The sequence below is a fragment of the Chroicocephalus ridibundus genome, chromosome 3 (genome assembly GCF_963924245.1).
Source record: "Chroicocephalus ridibundus chromosome 3, bChrRid1.1, whole genome shotgun sequence".
NCBI classification, from domain to species: Eukaryota; Metazoa; Chordata; class Aves; order Charadriiformes; family Laridae; genus Chroicocephalus; species Chroicocephalus ridibundus.
Genome location: NC_086286.1, coordinates 40878063 through 40899663, shown reverse-complemented (window position 1 = coordinate 40899663; position 21601 = coordinate 40878063). Strand labels below are relative to the sequence as shown.

The 21601-nt window shown below is 43.9% G+C and overlaps 1 protein-coding gene across 1 annotated transcript; it reads left to right on the top strand.

Moving 5' to 3' along the window:
* Positions 1–424: 424 nt before the first annotated feature.
* On the top strand, positions 425–20092 carry LOC134512446 (protein ELYS-like; the record flags this gene model as incomplete). Its single annotated transcript, XM_063327818.1, has 24 exons — positions 425–545; positions 1265–1518; positions 3216–3396; positions 4191–4398; positions 5115–5231; positions 6199–6283; positions 9282–9429; positions 10080–10212; positions 10300–10481; positions 10863–10924; positions 11757–11885; positions 13630–13720; positions 13809–13898; positions 14061–14201; positions 14977–15081; positions 15853–15946; positions 16895–17018; positions 17140–17196; positions 18165–18311; positions 18403–18590; positions 18760–18904; positions 19000–19131; positions 19721–19868; positions 19956–20092. Coding segments are annotated over exons 1-24 (3219 nt in total), but the record flags the coding sequence as incomplete, so codon positions are not given.
* Positions 20093–21601: the final 1509 nt, after the last annotated feature.

The following is a 21601-nucleotide window of genomic DNA, read 5'->3' as shown; positions in this document are numbered from 1 at the left end:
AGAAGACAACTGACAATAAGTAACAAAGGGTAAAGTACGAAATCAAGGGAAAGGACAAATGGAAAGTTGTACCTGTTACTGAGAAGCTTTTTAAAATCTGATTTTTCTCAGCTCCCATCTTCCGAACCTGTGTGAGTAGACTTGAACTCAGTGTATTGGGCTTTTTCCTGTTATTTCTCTGTTGATACGTCTGGGTCGCTTTTTGTTGGTGATCTCACAGGCATCAGAAAAGCAAAGGATTCTCCTTTTGCTCTGCTGGGAGAGCAAAAAGTCTCCCGAGTGCCATTATTTGCAAGGAAAAGAGCTAGAGGTGATGTCTAGGGGATTTTTCACTGCATACTGATGAAACTTCTGTCACTCTCAAGAATAGTTCTGGCTGACGTGAGTCTAGTTGTGCAATTTTTTCCTGTATTTACAGTGAAGAATGCGAGACCTAACAGCTGAGGTAACGAGCAGTCTGCTGCAGTTTCCAGAGGTGACTCTTCAGGCACTTGGGGAAGATGAGGGAACCCTCGGCTCTGTGCTGTGCGGGAGGTTTTCTGGAGGTGAGCATTTTCCTTTAAATTTGGTCTCGGTACAAAGCTGTTCTTGCCTGGAGGCTACCTGAAGCCTCAGGTCATCGTATCAGCTGTGTCAGGTTGGTGCTGTTAAGAGGCATCCTGTTTAGAGAGAGAGAACAAAAAGGGTGCTTCAGCGATGACAAATGCTAATATTAAAACGTGAGTATAGTTAAACTTTGAAGTGGACTTTCCAGGTGATGTGACAGTAGAGCTGGGTGCCTATCTGGAGGTCTAGGCTTCTGTTAAGACCAGGTGGAATCTATCTACCTGAGTGTAAATGCAGGAATTGAGCTCATACTTCCTTTGGGCTGGCAGTAGTTCAGTGAAACAAAATGCCTCCGATTCTTCCTCTACGGTCTAAGACTTGTATTCCCATATGCGTTTAGATCATTTCTAGCAAAACCAAGGCGAATATGGTATAAAGGCTGTCGATCAGGACCTTGTCATCTTTATCGCAAACAACCCAGATTCTTCGGTGCGGGAATGACAAGTACAAATGCAAAATAACAAGGTGGTTAATTTTAGGAGGGATTGCTTGGGGATTTCAACGGGTGATTTTGAATCATTGACTAGAATGAGGTAGGTCGGTCTTCCTCTGCTAGGTACGTTTATTGAAGGAAAGGGGCAGGCACTGTGATTTTTTTTCAGCTGTTTTCAGTCTTCCGTTGGACATTTGCTTCAGTCCTCTTTCTTTTCTCTCACAGGGAGAAACGGCCTGGCGTGGTTGGCACGTGGTCCTCACCTTGAGGTGGTGAACTGTGTGACAGGAGAGCGGCTCTCTGCGTACCGTTTCAGTGGAGTCAATGAACAGCCTCCCACTGTTCGCGTGGTGAAGGAGTTTTCCTGGGAGAAGAGAACTGGACTGCTGGTTGGGTTGGAAGACGCAGAGGGAAGCGTTCTCTGTCTGTACGACCTTGGACTCTCAAGAGTGGTTAAAGCAGTTGTTCTTCCCGGGAGGGTAGGTACCTTTTAATTGGAGAAACGAAGCTTTGATGTTGTTAGGTGCTGCGTAGGCCTGTTTTAGGACAAGCTTTGGAGCGTCTCTTTGTAGGAGGTATTTTTTCTATCGCGCGTTAACATCCTGTCACTTGAGAGTATCCAGTCAAGACGGTGTTGCTGTAAAATCTTGGGCTTAATGTGCCATTATTGTTGGAGTTTACTGAGAGTAAAACAAGTTTTCTGGTTTTATTGTAGAGCACAGAGTTACCTGATTCTCTCCTTCCGCAAAAAGGCATTGAAAAGCACCTTTGTTTGGCCCTAATTGCTTGATTTCCATCAGAAATACCGTCTTTAAAATGGCTCAGAATTCCATAGTTGTGCTGTAAATGACTTCGACACATTGCCTTGAATCTCAGCCTAGCAAGCAGGCTGAGGAGAACACATTTTTCTGTTGACTTAGGAGAGGAAAAAAGAGCCTCTAGTGAGTTATCTGACAGATTGTTGGGAGGTCACCTTTCAGCCTGCAGTCCTTGAATCTCTGCTCTCTGACTAGTGTGTTTGTGTAGATGGGACACACTGGTGTAATGTTGCTGATGTTTTCTGTCTTCTGTAACCCAGAAACTCAAATGATGTGTGTCCCCTAGCCTCATTATCTTAATGTAAACAAGAATCGGTGGCAGTCAATAGAACATCAAGATTCATTTTTATCATCTTAGAATCTGCAACAACTAACTAACTAACTTCTTAGCCAGCTTTCCATCAGCTGCTTTGGTTTGACTTGCTAGAATACAGGTGGAGTTTTGTTTGTTTGTAATGCTACAGTGTGATGACTAGTAGTAAGCATTCGTATTGGGGTGACTGAGAGAGAGAAATACGTGCAGCTTTAGCGCAGGAGTCTTTGTGTGCTCGTGTCTCTGCTCTAGCAGTCAGTGTTGTCCTGGGATGTGCTGCAACGTGTGCTGAAAGGTCTGTCTTCGCCTTGTGAGACAGTTGCGTGCAGACTGCTGGGCACGTGAGAGAGCAGTGTGCGCTTCCTCCTTTAGGTGGAGTCACCTTTTTATCTGAGAAGCTGCTGCTTTAGGCTGGCTTTTAACATTTTTCTCAACATTCGTGAAAGCGCTGGTGTGCATTTAAAGCTTCTTTTCCTTTATGTGGTTGTTACTTTTCTTCTAAATGCGGACTAGTGTGAATTTTACTAAGCTGGTCTCTCCCTTCAACGCTTTCTAAATACGTTTCGCTCCCATGGAAATGGTGTGTCTCCCATGCAACTTGGCCGCTGCCTCGTCTGACTCTCGAGCCCTGATTTATCCTAACGCCCGTTTGTCAAAGAAGGCATAGACTGTACCGCGGTGCTGGTGGGCTGTGAGCGGTGGGAGACCTCGATGTAGTTGTGTTTGTCTGTCTTAAGCCCCTTGAATACGATAAAGTTTCTTGCGTATAACTGATTTTCTGTGTTTTCCTCCAGTTAATTACTGCGAAGTAGGAAATGGAAATTGCTAAGCTGTACTAATAGAATGCCCCATGTAAGTTGAAGTTAAGTCACTTACCCGCAGGAAATCTAGTAAATGGAAGGCAGTAACAGGTTTTTGTACGGGGCTTTTTTGTCTTTGTCTCTTTTCTTGATCTAATTGCAAACAATGCTTTGATGCTCCTGTATTTACTTTTTCTATTGAGCTTGTCAAAGAGCTCAAATAGTAACTTGTAGTTTTCCTGTAGGTAACCGCTATAGAACCCATAGCGAATCACGGAGGACCCAGCGTGAGCACTCAGCACCTCCATCAGAGTCTGCGATGGCTCTTTGGGGTGGCAGCAGTGGCTACAGATGCTGGCCATCTGCTTCTGATTGACCTTAGTTTGGATGATTGCTCCTGCACTCAGAACGATATCGAAGCATTGGGTAAGCCTGCAGTTTTTCCACATGAATTTAAACGCAAGAAAACTTCTGTCTTCTAACGAAACAGTATGCATCCCACTTTGAAGACCCTTGTGTCAGACATTTCTGACGACTGGTTACAGGTGGCAGTTTGACATCGTATAGTCCTGACCTGATTAAACCTGGGAGTGTCTGACTGCTCCTCGCAGTGTTGTAAATGCCCCCTCCCACCAAGATCCCTGTGCCACTATGATTCTTGCCAGAGAGGTGTAGGAATTTTGCCACGTGAGCCGGTGCGGCCGCCTGGTAGGAAGTTGTGTTGGAGGAGCCCTGTTTCCCGGGAATGCTCTTCTGCTTGTGTTAATTGACTTGGGGCAAATTTTGGGTTTGTTTTTTAAAATAAACCCCACTTACCAACACCCATGCATTTGGATGAATGAAATCTCGAATAGGTGTACTCAGATTGCATACACCGTTTTGGCTATTACAACAGCAGCTTCAGCAATTGGTGCCACTTCAAACACGAGGTGCCACTTCAAATTTCATCACGAGGCCCAAACTCCTGCTTTTCAGAGTCCGGGAAGAATTTGGTCAGATTTTTACCTAGCTTTCAAATGTGAGTGAGAATACTTGTCTGATCCGAGAGTTCTTATGTTGTTCAAAGACATACATAATGGAAATGGCAAAAAAAAGTGTTGCATAAATGGCTATTTTGCCTGGCACGGTAGCATTAGATGATAGGGGTTGTCACGTCAGTGCCTAAAATGCAGCCTAAATGGCATAACGTATTCATTTATTGCTTGGTTTTGTGTGTGTAGATCTAGAAGTTGTCACTAAAAATCCTGCTGAAGTTGCACAAAGAAGAGAAACTGTGACCAGCGAAGGGAGACATCTCTGTTTTCAACTACAAAATGCTTCCGGAACAGCAGTATCAGCCCTGTGCTACATAAGCAGAAGCAACCAGCTCGTTGTGGGTTTCTCGGATGGCTACCTGTCGCTCTGGAATATGAAAACTTTGAAGAGAGAGTAAGTAGGCCTTTACACTTGGCCATGCCTGGAGGTGTGGGGCTCTCGATTTGTTGCTTAAGGAAGCATGTGGATGTAAAGAGAACTTTTTCAGGGACTGACATGAGTATGAGTATAATCTTGGCACGTTCAGAAATCCTCTTCTGACATAACTTTTCAGTCATACCTGGATCAAGTGGTCCGCCTTCTCCCCAGTGGACTAGGATTGTTTTCCTTATTGTGCCTGTGGATTGAGGAACTGTGGGAAGCATGCTTCCTGGGGTTTTCAGAACCGGTTACCGCAACTGGGGCATCCATTGAAAGGCTGAAGTATGTCAGTGATGTGATTTTGGTGCCGATATTCTCTAAAGTGTCCAGGGTGAAACTAGTGAGACATGAAAACTCAATAGGTGACCTGTGCCTGAAAAATGTATTCTTTCCTGCGTGTCAGCTTTGGCCGAAAGAGCAATCTCACCTGAAATATTTGGCTAACTTCTGGTCGGGATTCCCTTCAGCAGATCTGCACTGACTCCCCAGAAGCTGTTGGATGCATAAATAGACAGTGGAGGAATAATTAGGTGGCAAGAGTAGAGTGTGGAGGTACAAATAAGGTTCAGAAGTCAGGAAGAACAATGCTTGACGTAGTCCACGAAACGAGAAACTACCTGTGTTTGGGCCACTAGGCTCACCTTTTGTTTTCTTTTTCGTTTTGCTTTTTTTTTCCCCTAAACCTGTAGGCACCACTCTCAGCTTGAAGGAGGGAGGATTCCTGTCTATGCTGTCACTTTTCAAGAGCCTGAGAATGATCCTCGCAATTGTTGCTACTTGTGGGCTGTTCAGTCTACGCAGGAAAGGTGAATAAAAACTTTAACTATCAGCCACTGAATTAATTGTTTTTTTTTTTTAAGGATATTTGTTCCCATACAGTTGAACATGTGTATTTGTTGTGTGTCTGCGATTCTTTCCGGTACGGAAGGTGTTAAACTTAGAATGCAATTTTTACAGGATTTACCAGACGTGAAGAGGGACCTACTAGTTCCTGCCTTCTGTCAGAAGGCACAGCAACAGTGGCCATATTCTTCTGCTCGCATTCTCAAATGGTTTGCTTTTGTTCCTCGATGACCGCTTCATCATTTGTTTGATAGTCACACCGTGGTATTAAAATACCACTAGGAGCAGTTGAGGCTGCAGATCTAGAACACCAGACGTGCCCACACAACAGCCTGCCGCCCCTAAAGGTGGCGGTGACAGTATTGCCGATGGCCTTGTGCCAGCGTCAGCAGTCTGTGGAGCCTTGGTGAGGCAGTGCAGCTCCCCGGGCAGAAAACGATTCAGCAGAAAAGCCAATGGGTTCCTGCTGTTCTGCTGAATCAAATCGGACTTGGAAGGGTGCAGAGTGTGCAAGAGGGGGAGGGGAACTTTGGTGGTAAGGGAAGGGCAGAGAGATCTCTCTGTCTGCATCAGCAAGCGATTCCATCAGCTCAGCTGTTGGTAGAGTGGCAGTCTTTTAAAATTTGACTTCAAAGCAGTTTTGATGGAGAACTCTTCATTGTGAAGAACTATTTCCAACAATTCTTAGTCCATACAACATATTACAGCTTTCCAATTGTACGGTTGGCTTTTGCCCCTGAAGCTGTTAGTGTCCAAACGCCCTCCTTCATGTTTCAGTGGCTAAATGTGGCCGATGATCATGTTTTGGGAAGAGGTGGTGTTCTTTTCAGCAGGAGCATGCTATTAAGAAAACGTCTAGGTCTACTAACACGACGATGAGGACTATCAAGCAGCTTTGTAACCAAATTTCATAATTTATCCCTTTTTCAGTGAAGGTGATGTGGTGAGTTTACACCTGCTGCAGTTAGCGTTTGGTGACAGAAAACGCGTGGCCTCAGGACAAGTCATGTATGAGGTAAGAGGTGCATGCGTGGGAAAAGCAGACAATAGTAATTTTCTCTAAGGGAGTATCAGTTGAGTTACAGGGGTGAGATTTACCATCAAACTTCAGAGCTGGCTGAAAAAATAATCATGTTTTGCTGAGTCTTCTTGGGCACGGCCTTTGTCCATACCTTTTGGAAAGAAGGCGTAGCATTTTATACTGCAGTGTCGTGTGTTCCAGCTAGATTCATCTGCAAAGAGCCCGTATAAATGAAATTCCTGAAGAGGACGCGGCTTTTGCAAATAAAATTATTCTGAAATACCAAACGAATGGCATGTAGGAAGAGAAGATTGGGCCTTGAATCGCTTGGTTTAACCAAGCTTCGGACTTGAATAAGCTTCTGTCTCTCTCCCTTTCTTAAAATACAGTCATACTCTAGTCTTTGCTGATCTTCAGTTTTATATTCTTGGTTTCCCTTAGAGCTTTGTCAGCCGGACTTCTCACATGAAATGCACCTACAGTGTCTCTTCAGTGTTGATCCTGACACTTAGTAGCTGTAAAGATAACTCGTTCTTCTTTTTGGCTGGGTGACCTATTCAATCTACTCTTAAAGCCAGGAAAATATGTAATTTGGTCAGAAGAGTGTACCTAAATGTTAGATCTGGCTCCAAGGAGGATGCGTTTAAAATACAGATGTGAGGTATCCTTGTATCTCAGATAGCTAACAGAGACAAGGCGCATCTGTTAGATGTGTAATTCCATTCAGTTGTACGCCTGGAAGTCTTCCAAAATCTTTTTGAGGGGACAGTAATCTTAGTTCAGAGCAAGTCTTTCCTCCTGATTTGGTACTTTCTCTTGCATATTCTCAATAGCTATGGAACGAAACAGGGGTGACTCTTGTATCGTGGTACTCTGGTTTTTGTTGATTTTTTTGGATTAATTGAGATTTTGAGTGTTTTGCTTATGTGTAGGAAAGGTGCTTCCTCATTTGGCACTGTTGCTTTTGCATAGATAGAGGTTAGGTGTTTGGAAAAGGTGGTGTTTCTTTAAAATGCATTATCTATCACGGTGACCAAGTAGAAGGATCTTCCAGTGATTCATCGCGTGCTGGATGCTATCTCTTTATCTTTGTTGATGTGCGGGACCTGTGCTCCACAGCGGATACTTTTAGTCTCAGAACACTTCCTTGTAGTCACAGATTGGTTAGTACTACATGACTGTCTGCCTGCATGGCTGTCTGAGTCAAGTTTCTTGTCCATCTTCAGGGGTAGAAAATTTAAGTGTCTCCCCTTTGCTAGGCCAAGTTTGAGTAAAGAAGGAGGAATCTACTGTTGATCCTTGTTCATTGGATAGAGTTCATAGGAGCTCAAAAGACTTTTTCAATACAGCCGTGCTTTTTGTTCCAGGAATTAGGTTTGAGGCTATGAAGCAGTGCCTCTTTGACTGTGTGTCATGGTAAGAGTCACAAATAGGACTTATGGAACATGTGGTACTGTGTTTTTCTATATGCGTGTCAAACTCTCGTCTCCATTGCCTTCAAGGCTGGTTTAAGTCTGCTTAAGTAATTAAACAGAAAGGTATGTTTAAGTAATGCTTCCAAAGACCTTTTTTGTACTGTCGCAGCAGTTGCTAAATCTGGTGCATCAAATCACGATCGTAGAGCGCATCTTTACCCTCGTTCTGCACAATGCTTGTGGATGGGCAGAGTATACACTCTCTACTTTGATATCAGAGTTTGACCAGTGCATCTCGTTTGAAAACTTGTTTTTGTGTTTTGCTAGTCAATGGAGTCATTACTTAACATCTCCCATACAATGGAGTTCCTTAGAATGACTTTGCCCGGCGTGGAAAGTTTAAAATGCACTGCTTTGCTTCAGAAGCATTTTCTTTTTAGTTATGAAAGACTTTTTTTAATTATTTAATTTTTCTTTTTAGACAACCTTCATATTTATTTGTAACACTTCCTGGAATCATTAAGAGAAAGCTCGCCTCTTCTCAGATTAGGTGAATTAGATGTATCCTATGAGATCATACGGGAATGTGTGGTTTCATGCCAGTTCGTTTCAGAGCTCTGCAAGTTTAGGAAACCTGGGTAGAATGTGGCGTTATCAGTTTATGGGTTGTGTGGGTTGGGTTTCTTTTTCCCTCTTTTTTTTTTTTTTTTTTTTTAATTATAGAGCTGCTATTTGTCCCCAGTACACCCATTCATGTGTTGTATGGTAGACAGTTTGAATGAATGCTGTATTTGGAAAGACGGTATTTCACTTCATGCTTACTTAAAAAATGGCACTATCAGAGGTTCAACACAATCGTGCCGGGGTTTCTGTGTATCTCAAAATTAGTTTGTTTACTGTGTAGTAATTCGTGATGCTAAAAGCCTTGGCCACGTGCACCCCGTGTCCTTTCTGGTTTTCCCTTTTGCTGTTGGCTGTGCTTGGTGAGGAGCTGAGGGGTATTTCACCCGTTAGTCTCTGACAAGATGAGAGGAGGAGCTGTCATAGCTTACGTGGCTTGAAAGAAGATTGCTAATCAGTATGAAGTTCTCACAGTAACTAGAGAGGGGTGCACGGTCACTCTGGTGGTGTGCCCATAGAAAATACCTCTTGACAGCTTTAGCTGCTGGGGCTTCTCTAACTTCATCAGTTCTGCAATCAAGACATGGAGCAAAGAGCTTTGCATGCATGTGTGTTGCATCATTTTAGATATCTCTTTGTAGCGATATATTTATTTTTATAAAGAACATTCTTGGATGTCGCAAGGAATTCTGCAAAACATGTTTAGATCTGAAGAATGTTAGGGAAATTCTAAATTTTGAAAAAGTGCAAAGCCTTTACAGCCAAACTTACCCGTTACGATTTGACACTGCATTCTCTTGCATGTCAGGCGTAGTTTCTATTTACCATCAGAAATAGGCTCATGCGAAATACACAGTATAATAAGCCTATTCTGTTAGACTGTCTTTCATGTTTAGCCATAATGTATGTTTTTATCTTAGAATGACCTTTGCTCTCTTCTCTGATTTTTCCCCCAGGGTTTGCAATACTGTGGCGAAAAGTTCAGTTTAGATCTCACGGGTGGAGTCTTTCCCTTGAGAGGCCAGATGAGTACTAAATTAATCAGCTGCCAGACTGTCGAAAAATTCCGCAGCGACGTTGACGGAGAGGATAGCGTAAATGAAGGTTTGTTCTGATGTCCGTGTTTGGTGATTTTAAAAGAAGTGCTTTTGGAACCTAAGCAACGAATGCTGTTCTGTCCCCACAGTCTGAAAGTCTTGCCTATCTGCATAGACTAGATTGTTGGGATTATTTACGAAGAAAAAATGGATGCTTAAGTTATGTGGGACTTCTTTAAGGGAAAAAGTGGGTTTTATTTTATGCTTGCTGACATGCTATCGCGATGTATGGTGGGGCCGTTTGTATGATGATGGTCAGTCGTTTTACTCCTCCAGCTGCCATCTTTGAACAAGAAGTTCAAACTCTCCATTGCTTAGGAATGTTACCAGAATTTTTTCCCTTCTTCAAACCGATGTCCGCATCTGCATCCAGATGGTAGCCCGTCACAAGTGCTGTTCCCCAGGGCACTGCACTGGGGCCACTTCTCTTTAGTATCTTGACCAGTGATCTGGACGAGGGGACAAGAAAAAGGGGCAGTGTGACTGAAACCTATCACAGAGATGTTTGCTATTCCGTAATTACTGTAATCACTCTTAGGAAGTGTTGTGTTTCACGAGTGACAGAAGAGAATGAAGCCAAAATAGAAAGTTGTGTTTTAAAAATATCGGATCTATCGTATTTTCTACAAGTCAGAAACAACGTCTTGTCTTTTACAGTCACGTCTCCTGACACCAGTGTCTCAGTCTTCAGTTGGCAAGTGAATACGTACGGTCAGGGAAAACCATCTACTTACCTGGGTGTATTTGACATTAATCGCTGGTATTCTGCTCAAATGCCAGATTCGCTAAGGTAGATTTTTCTTCAGTAGTTTTCCATATGCCTGCCAATAATTCATTTGAATGTCGGCATTTAGCTTACGCGCTTGTTTTCTTTAAGGCCGGAAGAATTCCCTCATGAGTGCCCCTATTTTGCACTGTGGTCGCTGGATACCGTAGTGAGCGTGACTTCTCCGAAGCTCCTTTTGGATATTCTGGTCCATGAGCGGAGTCTAAGTCGGGGAGTTCCTCCTTCTTATCCACCACCTGAGCGGTTTTTTCATCCAGGCAACTATAACTTTGGTAGGTATTTCACTGCTTTTGAGAGTGATAAGCTTAAAATGAGGTCAAATGCCATTCATTGGTTCTCTTGTTCAGTCATTGTTTGTCATTCAAAACCCAACCCAAACCAAAAAAACACCCAGTCCCCCCCAAACCCAACTCTGATCACGTTGTACTGACAAGGTATTTACTATTGTGGAACATATCTGACAGCCGGCTGAGTTTTGGTGCTTTTGTAATGTAGCCGGTGAAGTGGTGCTGGTTATAGCCTGAAATGACTGTGAACTGAAGCTCAAAGCACTCAGTTATATGTTTCTAGATACCGGTGTGTAAAAAATGTAAAGTGGTCATGCCATAACTGTGAGAGTACGGAAGGTTGTCAAACGTTCCCTGTTTCTGCAGATGGTACGTGCTTGCTGACCTCCGGAGTCGTTCACATGACTTGCACCGGCTTCCAGAAGGAGGTGATCTTTTACTGTATCTTTATTGCGAGTGGCAGGAGATGTAGCTTTTCTAAGTTTTCTGTTGCACTGCTTTCCGTGTTAGGGACCGTTTCATGCTCATCCTGCCCGTCCACACGCATAGTTGCAATTGTATCCTGTCGCCAGTTGTATGCAAATGGTAATGTTTTAGGTCCCCTCTTGGGACTGTACAACTGCCGTTGTCTCCTCTTGAGGCACGATCGGGGATTGAACGTCTAGAAAGGAATGCAACGTTGCTCCAGGAGCAAGAACAAAACCACTGTAGAAGGCGGGGAAAGGTGTTACTTCTTTATTGCCCCTCAGTCGAACTGCCTGCATAGTCTTGAGTTAGAGTTTTGATCCCCAATTCTCTTGAAAAAGGAGGGAATGGAGAAAATGAAAAATCACATAACTGTTTGAGGAGTGAAAATTTTGTTTTCTCCCAAACTCGGCCAAATTATAACTTCTGAGCCACGGCACAGATTGTGACAGATAATTTTGAGTGAAGTTTCAGCTCACTAAATGTTTCCAACATGAATCGGCTTCCATACGAATAGGCATAGAAAGGATCTTCCAAAGCGTGAAGTTGCATGTTAGCTTAGCTTACATAGAATGTATTTTGTGTCAGTGTTGAGGGAAAGAGCAAGGCCTGTGTATAGACAGAGAAGGTAGAAAAGACTTAATTACGCAGATTGCTAACCTAAAGCATCTTAGTGGTTCAGGCTGTCTGACGGTGTCAGTGAACATTTAGATTCTTCCTTTTAGAGGTTATCCAGAAGCGTAGTGACGGAATAACAATGCTGTCTTAATCTGTGGTTTTCGATCGATGTTTCAGACCTTGAATTTTTTGAAGAAATCTGGTCCTTCAATATGGGAAGCCATTCAGGAGAGCTACAATAGGTGTCTTGTAGCTGGCTTGCTGTCTCCAAGACCAGTTGACGTCCAGCCATCCAGTTTGAGTCAGGTGAGTGCCTATGAGGGAATCAAGGGGGAAATACATCCATCTGGTCTGACAGGGCTGGAGGGGCTACAAGACACGATACTCCAATTTGAAATACAGGCGTTGACCTGAGCTAGCAGAAGTAACCGTATCCTTAGATCCAAAGTAGTGACTTTGACTGGGAACAGCCCTAAGAGATCTGTCTTTAGAGACCCCTCTCTTAATTCGGTGCCACACACAGATGCGCACAAGGAAGCGTGCAGTCAGTGCTGGTCATGCCCAACATAACGCATGTGTCCCCCAGAGTAACCCCCATCCCTGTCAGTTTCTCAAAGCAGTGGTTCAGTGCAGTAGCCGACGATGGGGGCGTCTCACTGGGATGCGAGCTCTTGCAGACGTCGGCTTGCTGCACTGTCACTGTACGTGATCATTTGCTTCCAAGGAAGTGGGCTGTGGTAAAGGATTACTGCTGTCAGCTCTCCCTGGCAATTTCTTCACGGCTTGCCCTCGTTTTCCCTTCATCGGTAGGCTTTTCTGCATCCTCTCCGGGCGGATCTCCACCTCTGTAGCCTCTGCCTTGTGCTGCAGTAGCCCAATTTGCTGCTCTGAGACTGCCATCTTGCAGCTGCAACACCTTAATCACCTTTATCTCATGACACTCGCTACCTTCTATGTGCTTTATGCCACCACAGTGACTTCACTCCCCCTGCCATAGGTTTTCCATTTGCAATGCACCAACCTTTCCCTGGAGCGATCAGCAGGAAGGGGAGAGCAGCCTTCCCGCTGCCCTCCTCTTCCTGTCTCCTGCATTCGTCACCACATTTGTGGACGTGTGTTAGGACATGAACGCTTCTGCACAGTGTGGTAGCTCAAAGACATTTCTTGGCAAGCTGGCCAATGGTGTGTTTCCTTGTCTGAAACCAGTTTTCAGAAAAAGATGGCAATATCACATGTGTGTTCTACATGTGTAGAAGTCGCTTTGAATGTCATGATTTTGCCTAGAGGGGAAAGATACTTTTGAATGTGTTTAAAAAAACCCAACCAACCAACCAAATCCCATCCCAAAAACCAAAGTAAAAACTTATGAAGGGTCCTCTCACCTGAGAGAAGTACGAGAACACCAGCTGAGATAAGCTACTACTTAATATCGCGCGTCTGTGCATACCTGTGATTTATCCTTGTAAGGATTACCACTACACTATAATACAGTATTTGAAGAGCCTAACATTTAAGCCATTAGGATGTAAATGTTTCGCTTCTTTTCTGTCACGTTACAAAATTCCAACGTACTGTTTTGGGTGTCAGAACTGCTTCATGTCTTCATGGTCTAGAAAGCTGCTTGGCCGTAGCTTCACTGTTTCCATGCAAACGTTGCACAGTTGTGTTTGTCCTGTCCCCTTCCTGCGTTCCTGATGGCAAACTTATCTGCACAGATGTGTAACGCGTATTAGCAGAGGATGTTTCTGGACGTAGTAAGTCGGAACTCAGTACGTGAAGACTGTAATGCAGAGGCATGCGAAGAAAGATTAGAATTAGGCTGCAGTAAGTTGAAATGTCAGAGGAGAAGTGTGTTAATGTGTTCCTCAGAGCAGTGAGCAGTCCAGCCTGTGGCTGGAATTAAGAGAAAGGACGTGGCATTCCTGGCCTGTGTCCTGATTGACTTTGTGATGTCTGAATGAGTATACAGTTAGAAAGAAACATTTACTGTTGATGGTTCACATGGTGCAAGTAGGTAAGATTCTCATTTGAGTTTGTCTGTTACGTTTAGGAGGAGCAGCTGGAAGCAGTATTGTCAGCTGCTGTCCAGACAGGTTCTGTGGGACTTCTGACTGGATGCATTAAACATTGGATATCTGAAGGTAATACTTGGAACGTTGTTTTTTTACGTGGTACCTCTTTGAGTTGGAGCCTGTTGATTCATTTCTTTTTTGTTCTCTTTGTTTAAAGAGCAGCCAAGGTCTGCTGGTAATTTACGGTTTGTTCTTGAGTGGACATGGAACCAAGTGATCTCTACAAAGGAAGAATTTGACCAAATCTGTGAGTACTAGTGTAGTCGTTCTGCAAACCTAAAGTCGTTCTTTCTGATTGAGCTTCCTCAGTAATACGCCGCTATAGGATATTGCACGCGGTCCTTGAAGTGCGCCTTGAAACTCTGGAATTGCTCTGTCGGCTAACGATTTAATATTTATTCTTGAAAAGGTGTTCCGCTGTTTGATGGCTCTTGCAACTTCATTGACCCCCAGACATTACGGTCTCTCCAGCGCTGCCAGTTGCTTTTGAGCAACCTTAGCACGGTCTTAAACTGTTTTCTCACAGAAGCACAAGAGCTTACTGAAAAAGGTTTGTAGTAGTGCTACAAAATCTTTGGTATGTTTTATTAAGATTTGGAATTGTGGCAACATGGGCTTTTGTTGTTTTTGAGGATTGGAAGACAGTCACATTTAGCTGGGAGAAGGGGCTTAAAGCTGAGCGCTTGGGACCACCACAAAACACGCATGGAGTTCAGGGCAACAGTTTATGGTGGAGCTCATGCAAGGGGGTGGGGGAGGCTACATCCAGAGAGAAGCTTAGTAGGCAACTGGGCTGAAATTACAGCAACCGAATGTGGTATTGCTGAAAATTATTCCTTTGAGTTCTTAGCTAGCAAGTTCTAGTTGCATGCAGACACCGTGTTGCAAATTGCTAAACAATACGAAGGAAGCGTAAACGAGTAACATGCAAAGTAAGTTACTTGAGTTTCTACAGCTTTTTCTCTTAGAAATGGTTCTTGGCCTATTGAGAAAAGAAAAGACTATCCCTTTGCTATCAGAAGAATCTCTGCTACGTGAGAAACAGATGTCTTATTCCTGCGTGCATTTAGTAGTTCAGGCTTTGGGGTTTTGTTTTTTTTTTTTTATTTTAGCCTTTAGTGAGTTTAGTTCTTTATAGGGGTTGCTTTTTGTTTTGGTGGTGATAGTGGTTTTTTTCTTCAAATAAGAAAGCGATACAGCATGAAAAACGCAAAGAGAAAGATTTCTAATGTGCTATTTTTATACTTTTGGTTTAGTAGGATGAAGGGAGTTTTGTGAAAATGAACAGAATTGCATAACGCTAATCATCTCCTGCCTTTTTTCAGGTTTTGCAGACGTGACAAATAAGCAAGCGGTAACCGGCCTCATTTCTTTGTATGCACGAGTGGTCATCTGGTTCTGTCGATCCGGTCTCCTTCCAGAGGGTTTAGGTAAGCGTGACCTGTCATACGTTTGTAGCAAGGCAACCATCCAGCGAGTGACTCCCACGAACGCATGCTTAGCCGTGTTTTTGTAACGGTTTCGTCAGGAAGAAGTCGTGCTGGTTCAGTGGCAGGGTGTGCTGAAGTTCTGTGGGTGAAGTTGAGATTTTGCTGGGTTGTCAAGTACACGGCGTAGAATGAGGCAGGCAGTTTCTTTCCTGGGTGGATTTTAGGAATAGCAATGGACCCCTGACTTCAAGGCACTGCTTGTGTCCACAGCTTGAACTACTTGAGATTTTAAACAAAGTACTATTAAACAACAAGTACCGGAATGCTTGTTTTTAGAGTGAGAGCATTACCTGCATGTTTTGAACTTTCTATCAGTTGCTTGAGGAGAAAGTACACCTTGGAAATCCTTCTTTAGTTGGATGGATTAGAAATTCCATTGTCAGCCTTAATTGTCTCACAGATGCTCACACGGCATGTTTAGAAACCATTCCCTTTGAGAACTGGGTGGTTTTTTTTATAGTGAACTTCAGCTTACCCTACATGTTGTGAATGCTGCGTGAACTGTAACCTTGAAACGGCACTTGGGGCAAGAAGGAATTGAGTCTTGTCTCTTAGAGTTCTTTTAGCAAAGGCAGAAAGAGGATTGGCTTCTTTCAGAGTTGGAGGCTTCTTGATGCTTAGCTTGTACGATCTTCTGTCTCTTTAGGCAAAAATTTTCGTTTACAAGTGTGATATGACTGCTTTAACTTGCTTCTACTTTGTTGCCTGTAGATGACGATACGCGTTTGTCAAGACCTTTCTACAATTATCCTCTGATTGAGAGCTACTATACTGGTCAGCGACAGAAACTTGAGCGTTTATCAAGGTAAGAGCTAGAGGAAGACTCTAGAACACTTCCACGGCAAATTCAGAAGTGGAAGGGAATGGCTTTTATCTCAACAGTTGCATGGGCTATGCGTAATGCCGCTGCCAGCAATACTCTTGACTTCAGTGACACGTGTGTTCTGTTGAACAGAGAGGTTACTTTCCTGTGTTAAAACGTTGCTATCTACCTCTGCTTAGTACCACTGGTTGGTATCATCATTTTTCGGGAGTCTACTTTATTCATTGGCTAATGTGTATAATTTCTGACTACTGAAAAAGGCCATGTGATTAGGACAGGATCAGTCACCTCCAGTTCAGCAAAGCAGGGTGTTCACAGAACAATTGTTTTGGAAGCAGAAGAAAGCGTGTTTTTTAACAAACAATCATCTCCGTCCTTGACTGGTAATAGAGGGTCATAACTGTATTGGCCTAAGTCCCCTTCTCCCAAGTACGTGGTGTGATTTCGTAAGATGGTTGGAGTTACATGGAGTTGGCACGCCTCGCACTCTGCTGGCTGTCGGATAGAAGTCACTTGCTAACGTCAGCTCTCTTTCCTGGACTAGCTGCCTAGCACATAGGCGGCATGCCTTGGATTAGCCGATAATAGGTTTTTCTTTGGAAATTGTACTGAAAACTGAATAAAGAGCTGACCAAGCTTCGGCGATGGCACTGTGACCAAGAGGCTGCAAGGTGAGTTAAGGTGGAAGCTGCAGGGTAGGAGGTATTGACTTCAAAGTTCATCTTCCTTGGCTTACTTCTCAAGTAACTTACATACAGGCTCGTGTGTTCCTTCGAAGCACAGAGCCTCTAGTGTCCTTTTTCTGCTTTGTGCCATCGGGAGATGAAAGGGCAGGGCTGCAGTCAGCAGAAGACTGGAGGAAAGCCGTTACACCGGGAGGCTGGAATTAGTGTTTAACTCTGTCCAAATCCTTGCTACCTTTTGTTCCAGACGAAAATGGGACTCGGACTGCTTGATGGTTGATGGAATGGTTTCCCAGTTAGGAGACCAAGTGGAGAAGCTGTGGCGGAGAGATGCAGGAGGAACTGGGAAATACCCGCCTGCCAGTTTGCATGTGAGTGTCCTGTTCACTGAGAACAACAACAAACGGCCGCCCTCCCCGCCAAACCCCACCCAAAAGCCAATGATTTAGGGAAGACAGGCGTTTTTTCAGAACTTTTAATTTTTCATTTCAGGCACTGCTGGATCTCTATTTGCTAGAAAGCATTGAAGAAAACTGCAAACACGCAATTGTATCCTTTCTAGTTATTTTTATTACACCTCCAGGGGATGCACATAAATGTTCTTCAGTGTTGGTCGCCGACCTGTTTCATGACATTTTTTCATTTATGCTTCAAAGACGATGCAAGTGAAAACATTTAGTTTAGCGTTAAGTTGTAGACAGAAGCGCTGTTTTATTTCTTTGTACTGTGGATTTTTGATGACTTTTTTCTTAAACGTTTTGTTGCAAAAGACTTCTCCGATAGGGAGAAAACAGTTTTAGTAATAAGGGTTGAAGATATAAAATGTCCTTAGTTTTTCTCCAAATTTAAACACCGTTTAAAATTTTCTAAAACACCCATGATGGGTTATAAAACAATTTCTGTTTCAGAGCCAAAGGATTTCTAAGAGTGGTTTCCCAGTACCGGATTTTTGCTGAAATCACGGGTTTTCCAGCGCAGCTCACAGTGCTTGCTTTGGTTCCGTTGAAAGTGCAGGCACACGGAATAAGCAACAGGGAGAAGAGAAAAGTCATGGGGCAGAAACTTAATTTTTAAGCTGCTGAAATACACAGCCTTGCTTTTGCTGTTTGTTGCCTAACCCGCGAGGGGAGCCTAGAGAGCAAGGGGCTTAGAAACGCTTATAGCCCAGAGCTGTCTCGTTAGATGATGTCCCTAAAAACGGACGTCAGAAAGAGAAAATGACGCTACCAATGAGTGACCCGCATACTGGTTTAAATCCAGTTTTAAGCATTCGGAGCTGAGCTGTACTGTAAGGATGCCACAATTTACACTGTTTTATAGACGCTGGACATGAGGGAAAAACCCAACTGTGGAATTTATTTGCTGTAATAATTGAGCGTTGGATGCTCCAATGTTTTGAATGTATTTTCTGCTTCCTACCACTTTTATATTCTTACTTCATTATGTTTTTCTAAAGGTAATGCGATAAACTTTTGGTCTTACAAACTGATTAGCCTTAATGAGATACCTGATGTCAGACAATTTACTTGCTGCTGGATATCAAGCGTTCCTTTCCGAGTGAGACAGAAACTTCAGTCGACTCCTTTGCAACTGCCTTTGGCATGCCTTGGGGACTTGTTAAGCTTGTTGAAGGTTTTTGGCTTCTAGATCACAATGATTACGAAGTAAGTCTGGTAGAGTTGAGTTAGAGATACATGGCAGTACAAAGCTATAATCTAGAAAATGATTTTAAAACCCGATCTCTAACTTGTACAGAATTCACTGGCCCTGCTCTTTCATCCCGCTACAATCAAAACGGCGTCATGGCAGCACAAGAGAATTATTCAGTCCCTCCTGTGCCAAGGGGAGCATGGGCAAGCCCTCAGATACATCCAGCTGATGAGGCCACCCACGGCAAGCAGCGGGGAAGTGCAGCTTCTCCTCACTGTGTTGCTCTCCAATAGGTAAAGAAATACACCCCACCATTTTGTCACGCAAATCTTGTGAAAATGGAGAACAAAGAATAGAAATCATCATCCCCTAAGTTTCCTTTAAACTTTGAGTACAAGACTCTTGGGGCATCTCTTTGGTTATGCTGTTAACATGCCTTTACGTCTGAAACATTAATTACAGGTGCATGGTGGAGGCTTGGGGTCTGTTGCACCAACATGCCGCTCAGGCAAACTTAGAAGACCTCTTAAAACACATGTACGAAATGTGCCGGGAGATGGGCCTGATGGAAGACTTGCTGAAGCTGCCTTTCACAGACACCGAACAAGTAAGTGGGAGCAAGGAAGAATGTTCATCGTCTCTTTGAAAAGAGAAAAGGCAGAGCCATAACAGATTTTTGGAATGATTTTTTTTTTCTCATAGGAGTGTTTGGAGAAGTTTTTAAGGACCAGTGCTGGTGTTCAGAATCAAGAATTCCTTTTAGTCTACCATCTGCAGCGTGCCAACTACATTGCAGCACTAGAGCTGAATCAATCCATGAATGTCAATCTTATGGTAAGCGTGAACTTGTGTTCTGGATTTGTGACGCGTTTGCTGTTTTCTGGAATCATAGTTTTCCAGTGACTCAAACTTCTAAGGTAGTTTGGACGTCGTAGGTCCTGCATTTGAAAACTGTCATGCGGCCAGGTGGTGTGCGTAGGTCGCTTTTTCTTGCTTGTTTTAATCTTCACATCATGTTGTCCAGGGTAATTTCCAGTTGTCCCGTATATTCAGGGCACTGGCGTTTCAGGAAGAACAAGGGAAAGCCTGCTATGTAGTAAGTCGTTTGCAAATTGCAGGTGATATCAGAAAATCGCAGGTGATAACAGGCGTATCAGAAGAAGGTTCTGCAGAGTGCCAGCATTGTTTTAACTTCAAGTTGTAGGCTCTGTTGCTATTCCAGTCTTCCTTCCACTTTGCTAAAAGTACCAGGTGAAATCGGTGTGTGCGGATGGGTAGAACTTGCCGCTGTTCTGTGCAGTGGAGGTGTTTTCCCACACCCGTAGAGGAAATCTGCTCACTAATGCGAAATAGCACGGAGAGGTCTGTGCAAGGAACTTCTTGTAATTAGTTAAGCTTTTGCTTTCCGCTTTTCCTTCATCAGAACGACGGCGATCATCGCTTGACCGACAGAGCAGTTGCCAGAAATTCTCTATTAGCCCAATATGGCAAGATCCTTCCACGAATTGAAAGGCAGCTGGCCGTAGAGAGAGCCAAGCTTTACCATTTGCCTGCACTGGCCTCAAGAGAAGGTAACTTGTAGCGGGGGGAAATAGAGGGGAGAATTCCCTGTCACTTGGATGACACCAGGCTGAAATTTTCCCCCTCTTGCTTTCCAGTCTCAAGACCAAAGCCATTAACTCCAGTAAGAAAACAAGCTAAAGCAGGAAATGTGCGTCGAAGACCAAATTTTCTGGCGAAAATATTGTCCAGAATTAAAGAATCCTGGGCAGGAATGAAGGAGAAAACCGGTTTCTCACAAGGTGGATTTTAAAGATGCTGTCGTTTTTATAGCTGCTAAACGTGCTGTTTCTTCAGCAGGATGTTTCTAAAATTGAGGATGTTTCTAAAATGGGACCTGTTGAGATCCAAACAGGAGAGCAAGCAGTTGGGTTTCAACAGCACCCGCCAGTCCCTCACTAGAGACAGGAACAAGAAGAGACCTTAGATGCATTCACTTATTCAGCTCGTCTCGGCTTTGGGATTTAGGACAACACTGTAGAGAAGACGGGGCTGGACTTGGGAATACGCAAATCCCTCATGGGAGTCAATGGAAAATTTGGGTTGGGAAGAAGGCAGCAGGTCACAAAGCTTCCGCAGTCATTCCCGTAGCAGTGCAGTGAAGGTGTTTCTGCTTTCGTTATAACTGGTGGGTACTGATGTAGATGTAAGCGCCTGGTTTTGGCTTGTGGGCCCTCACTGAATTTAGGACAAACTGCTTACTGCTTTCTTGTTCGTAGATTTGTAAGCATAAAAGGAAAGTTTACGCAGACTAGTATTTCTTGACTTTAGTTTTGAAGCATGGCGTGTTGCTAATAATATATCGCTTTAGCAAGTTTTGACGAGGCGGGAGGCAAGAAAATAAGCTGATTCTATGGAGACTGCTGTTGAGGGGCTGCTTCCTTCTGCCGTTGTTGGCTAGCACTGCAACTTAGAGGGCTGGGCAAAGGTCTTTACACGTGGATTCAATTATCCCGACCATCCGAGTCCCTGGAAATAAGTAACGGTTACTGCTTTTGTTCTCACCGTAAAACCCCGAGTATCTTCACGTGGATCTAGAAGGAACGAATACTTGCTCAGCACAGGGAACGGGAAAAGACGAGGTGGAGCTATTTAGAATATACTGTGTTGTCTCAGGCAGTCCAAGCGGTTCCTTGAAGTGCAGGGTTGAGCTGTCGGATGTGAGGGCTGGCCAGTTTGACAAAGTGTTGCCGACTGGAACTTTCAGCTTTTCTCTCATCGTTGCCTTTTACCCTGTTAGATGCAGAGTGGGTCGCCGTGTGGGCATTTGTCGTCAGTGCAGGAAGTACTGCAATGGGATGATTTCTGCCAGTTGTGGCTACAGCTCGCATTGTAAAACTGCTCACTTTGTCCAGGAGTGGTGGCAAATCGTAGTCAGGAACAGAAATACCAGAAACGGGGCACGCGATGGCGTACACTGAACACTCTCTTCTCCGTCCCTTAAACACAGAGGCTGTCATCGGTAGCAGAGAGTACACTGTATGTTTCTGACTTTACACCCAGCAGTGATCTGAAAGGAAAAGCGGCATTTCACTGTCCTCAGTTTCATCTGTGTGAGTGTGAAGTCAGTCTGTTTGGTAATGACTATTGCATTAACAGGCTTTTTTTTAACTGTAGGTGGTGGAAGATAGTGCGCTTAAGTCACCAACCTCAGAAGCAGCACCGGCAACGCCAGGATAAAGTGAAGGACATCCATCGGGCGATCGTCCATACAGCTAGGATTCTCCAGAGTCATAGTCAGCAT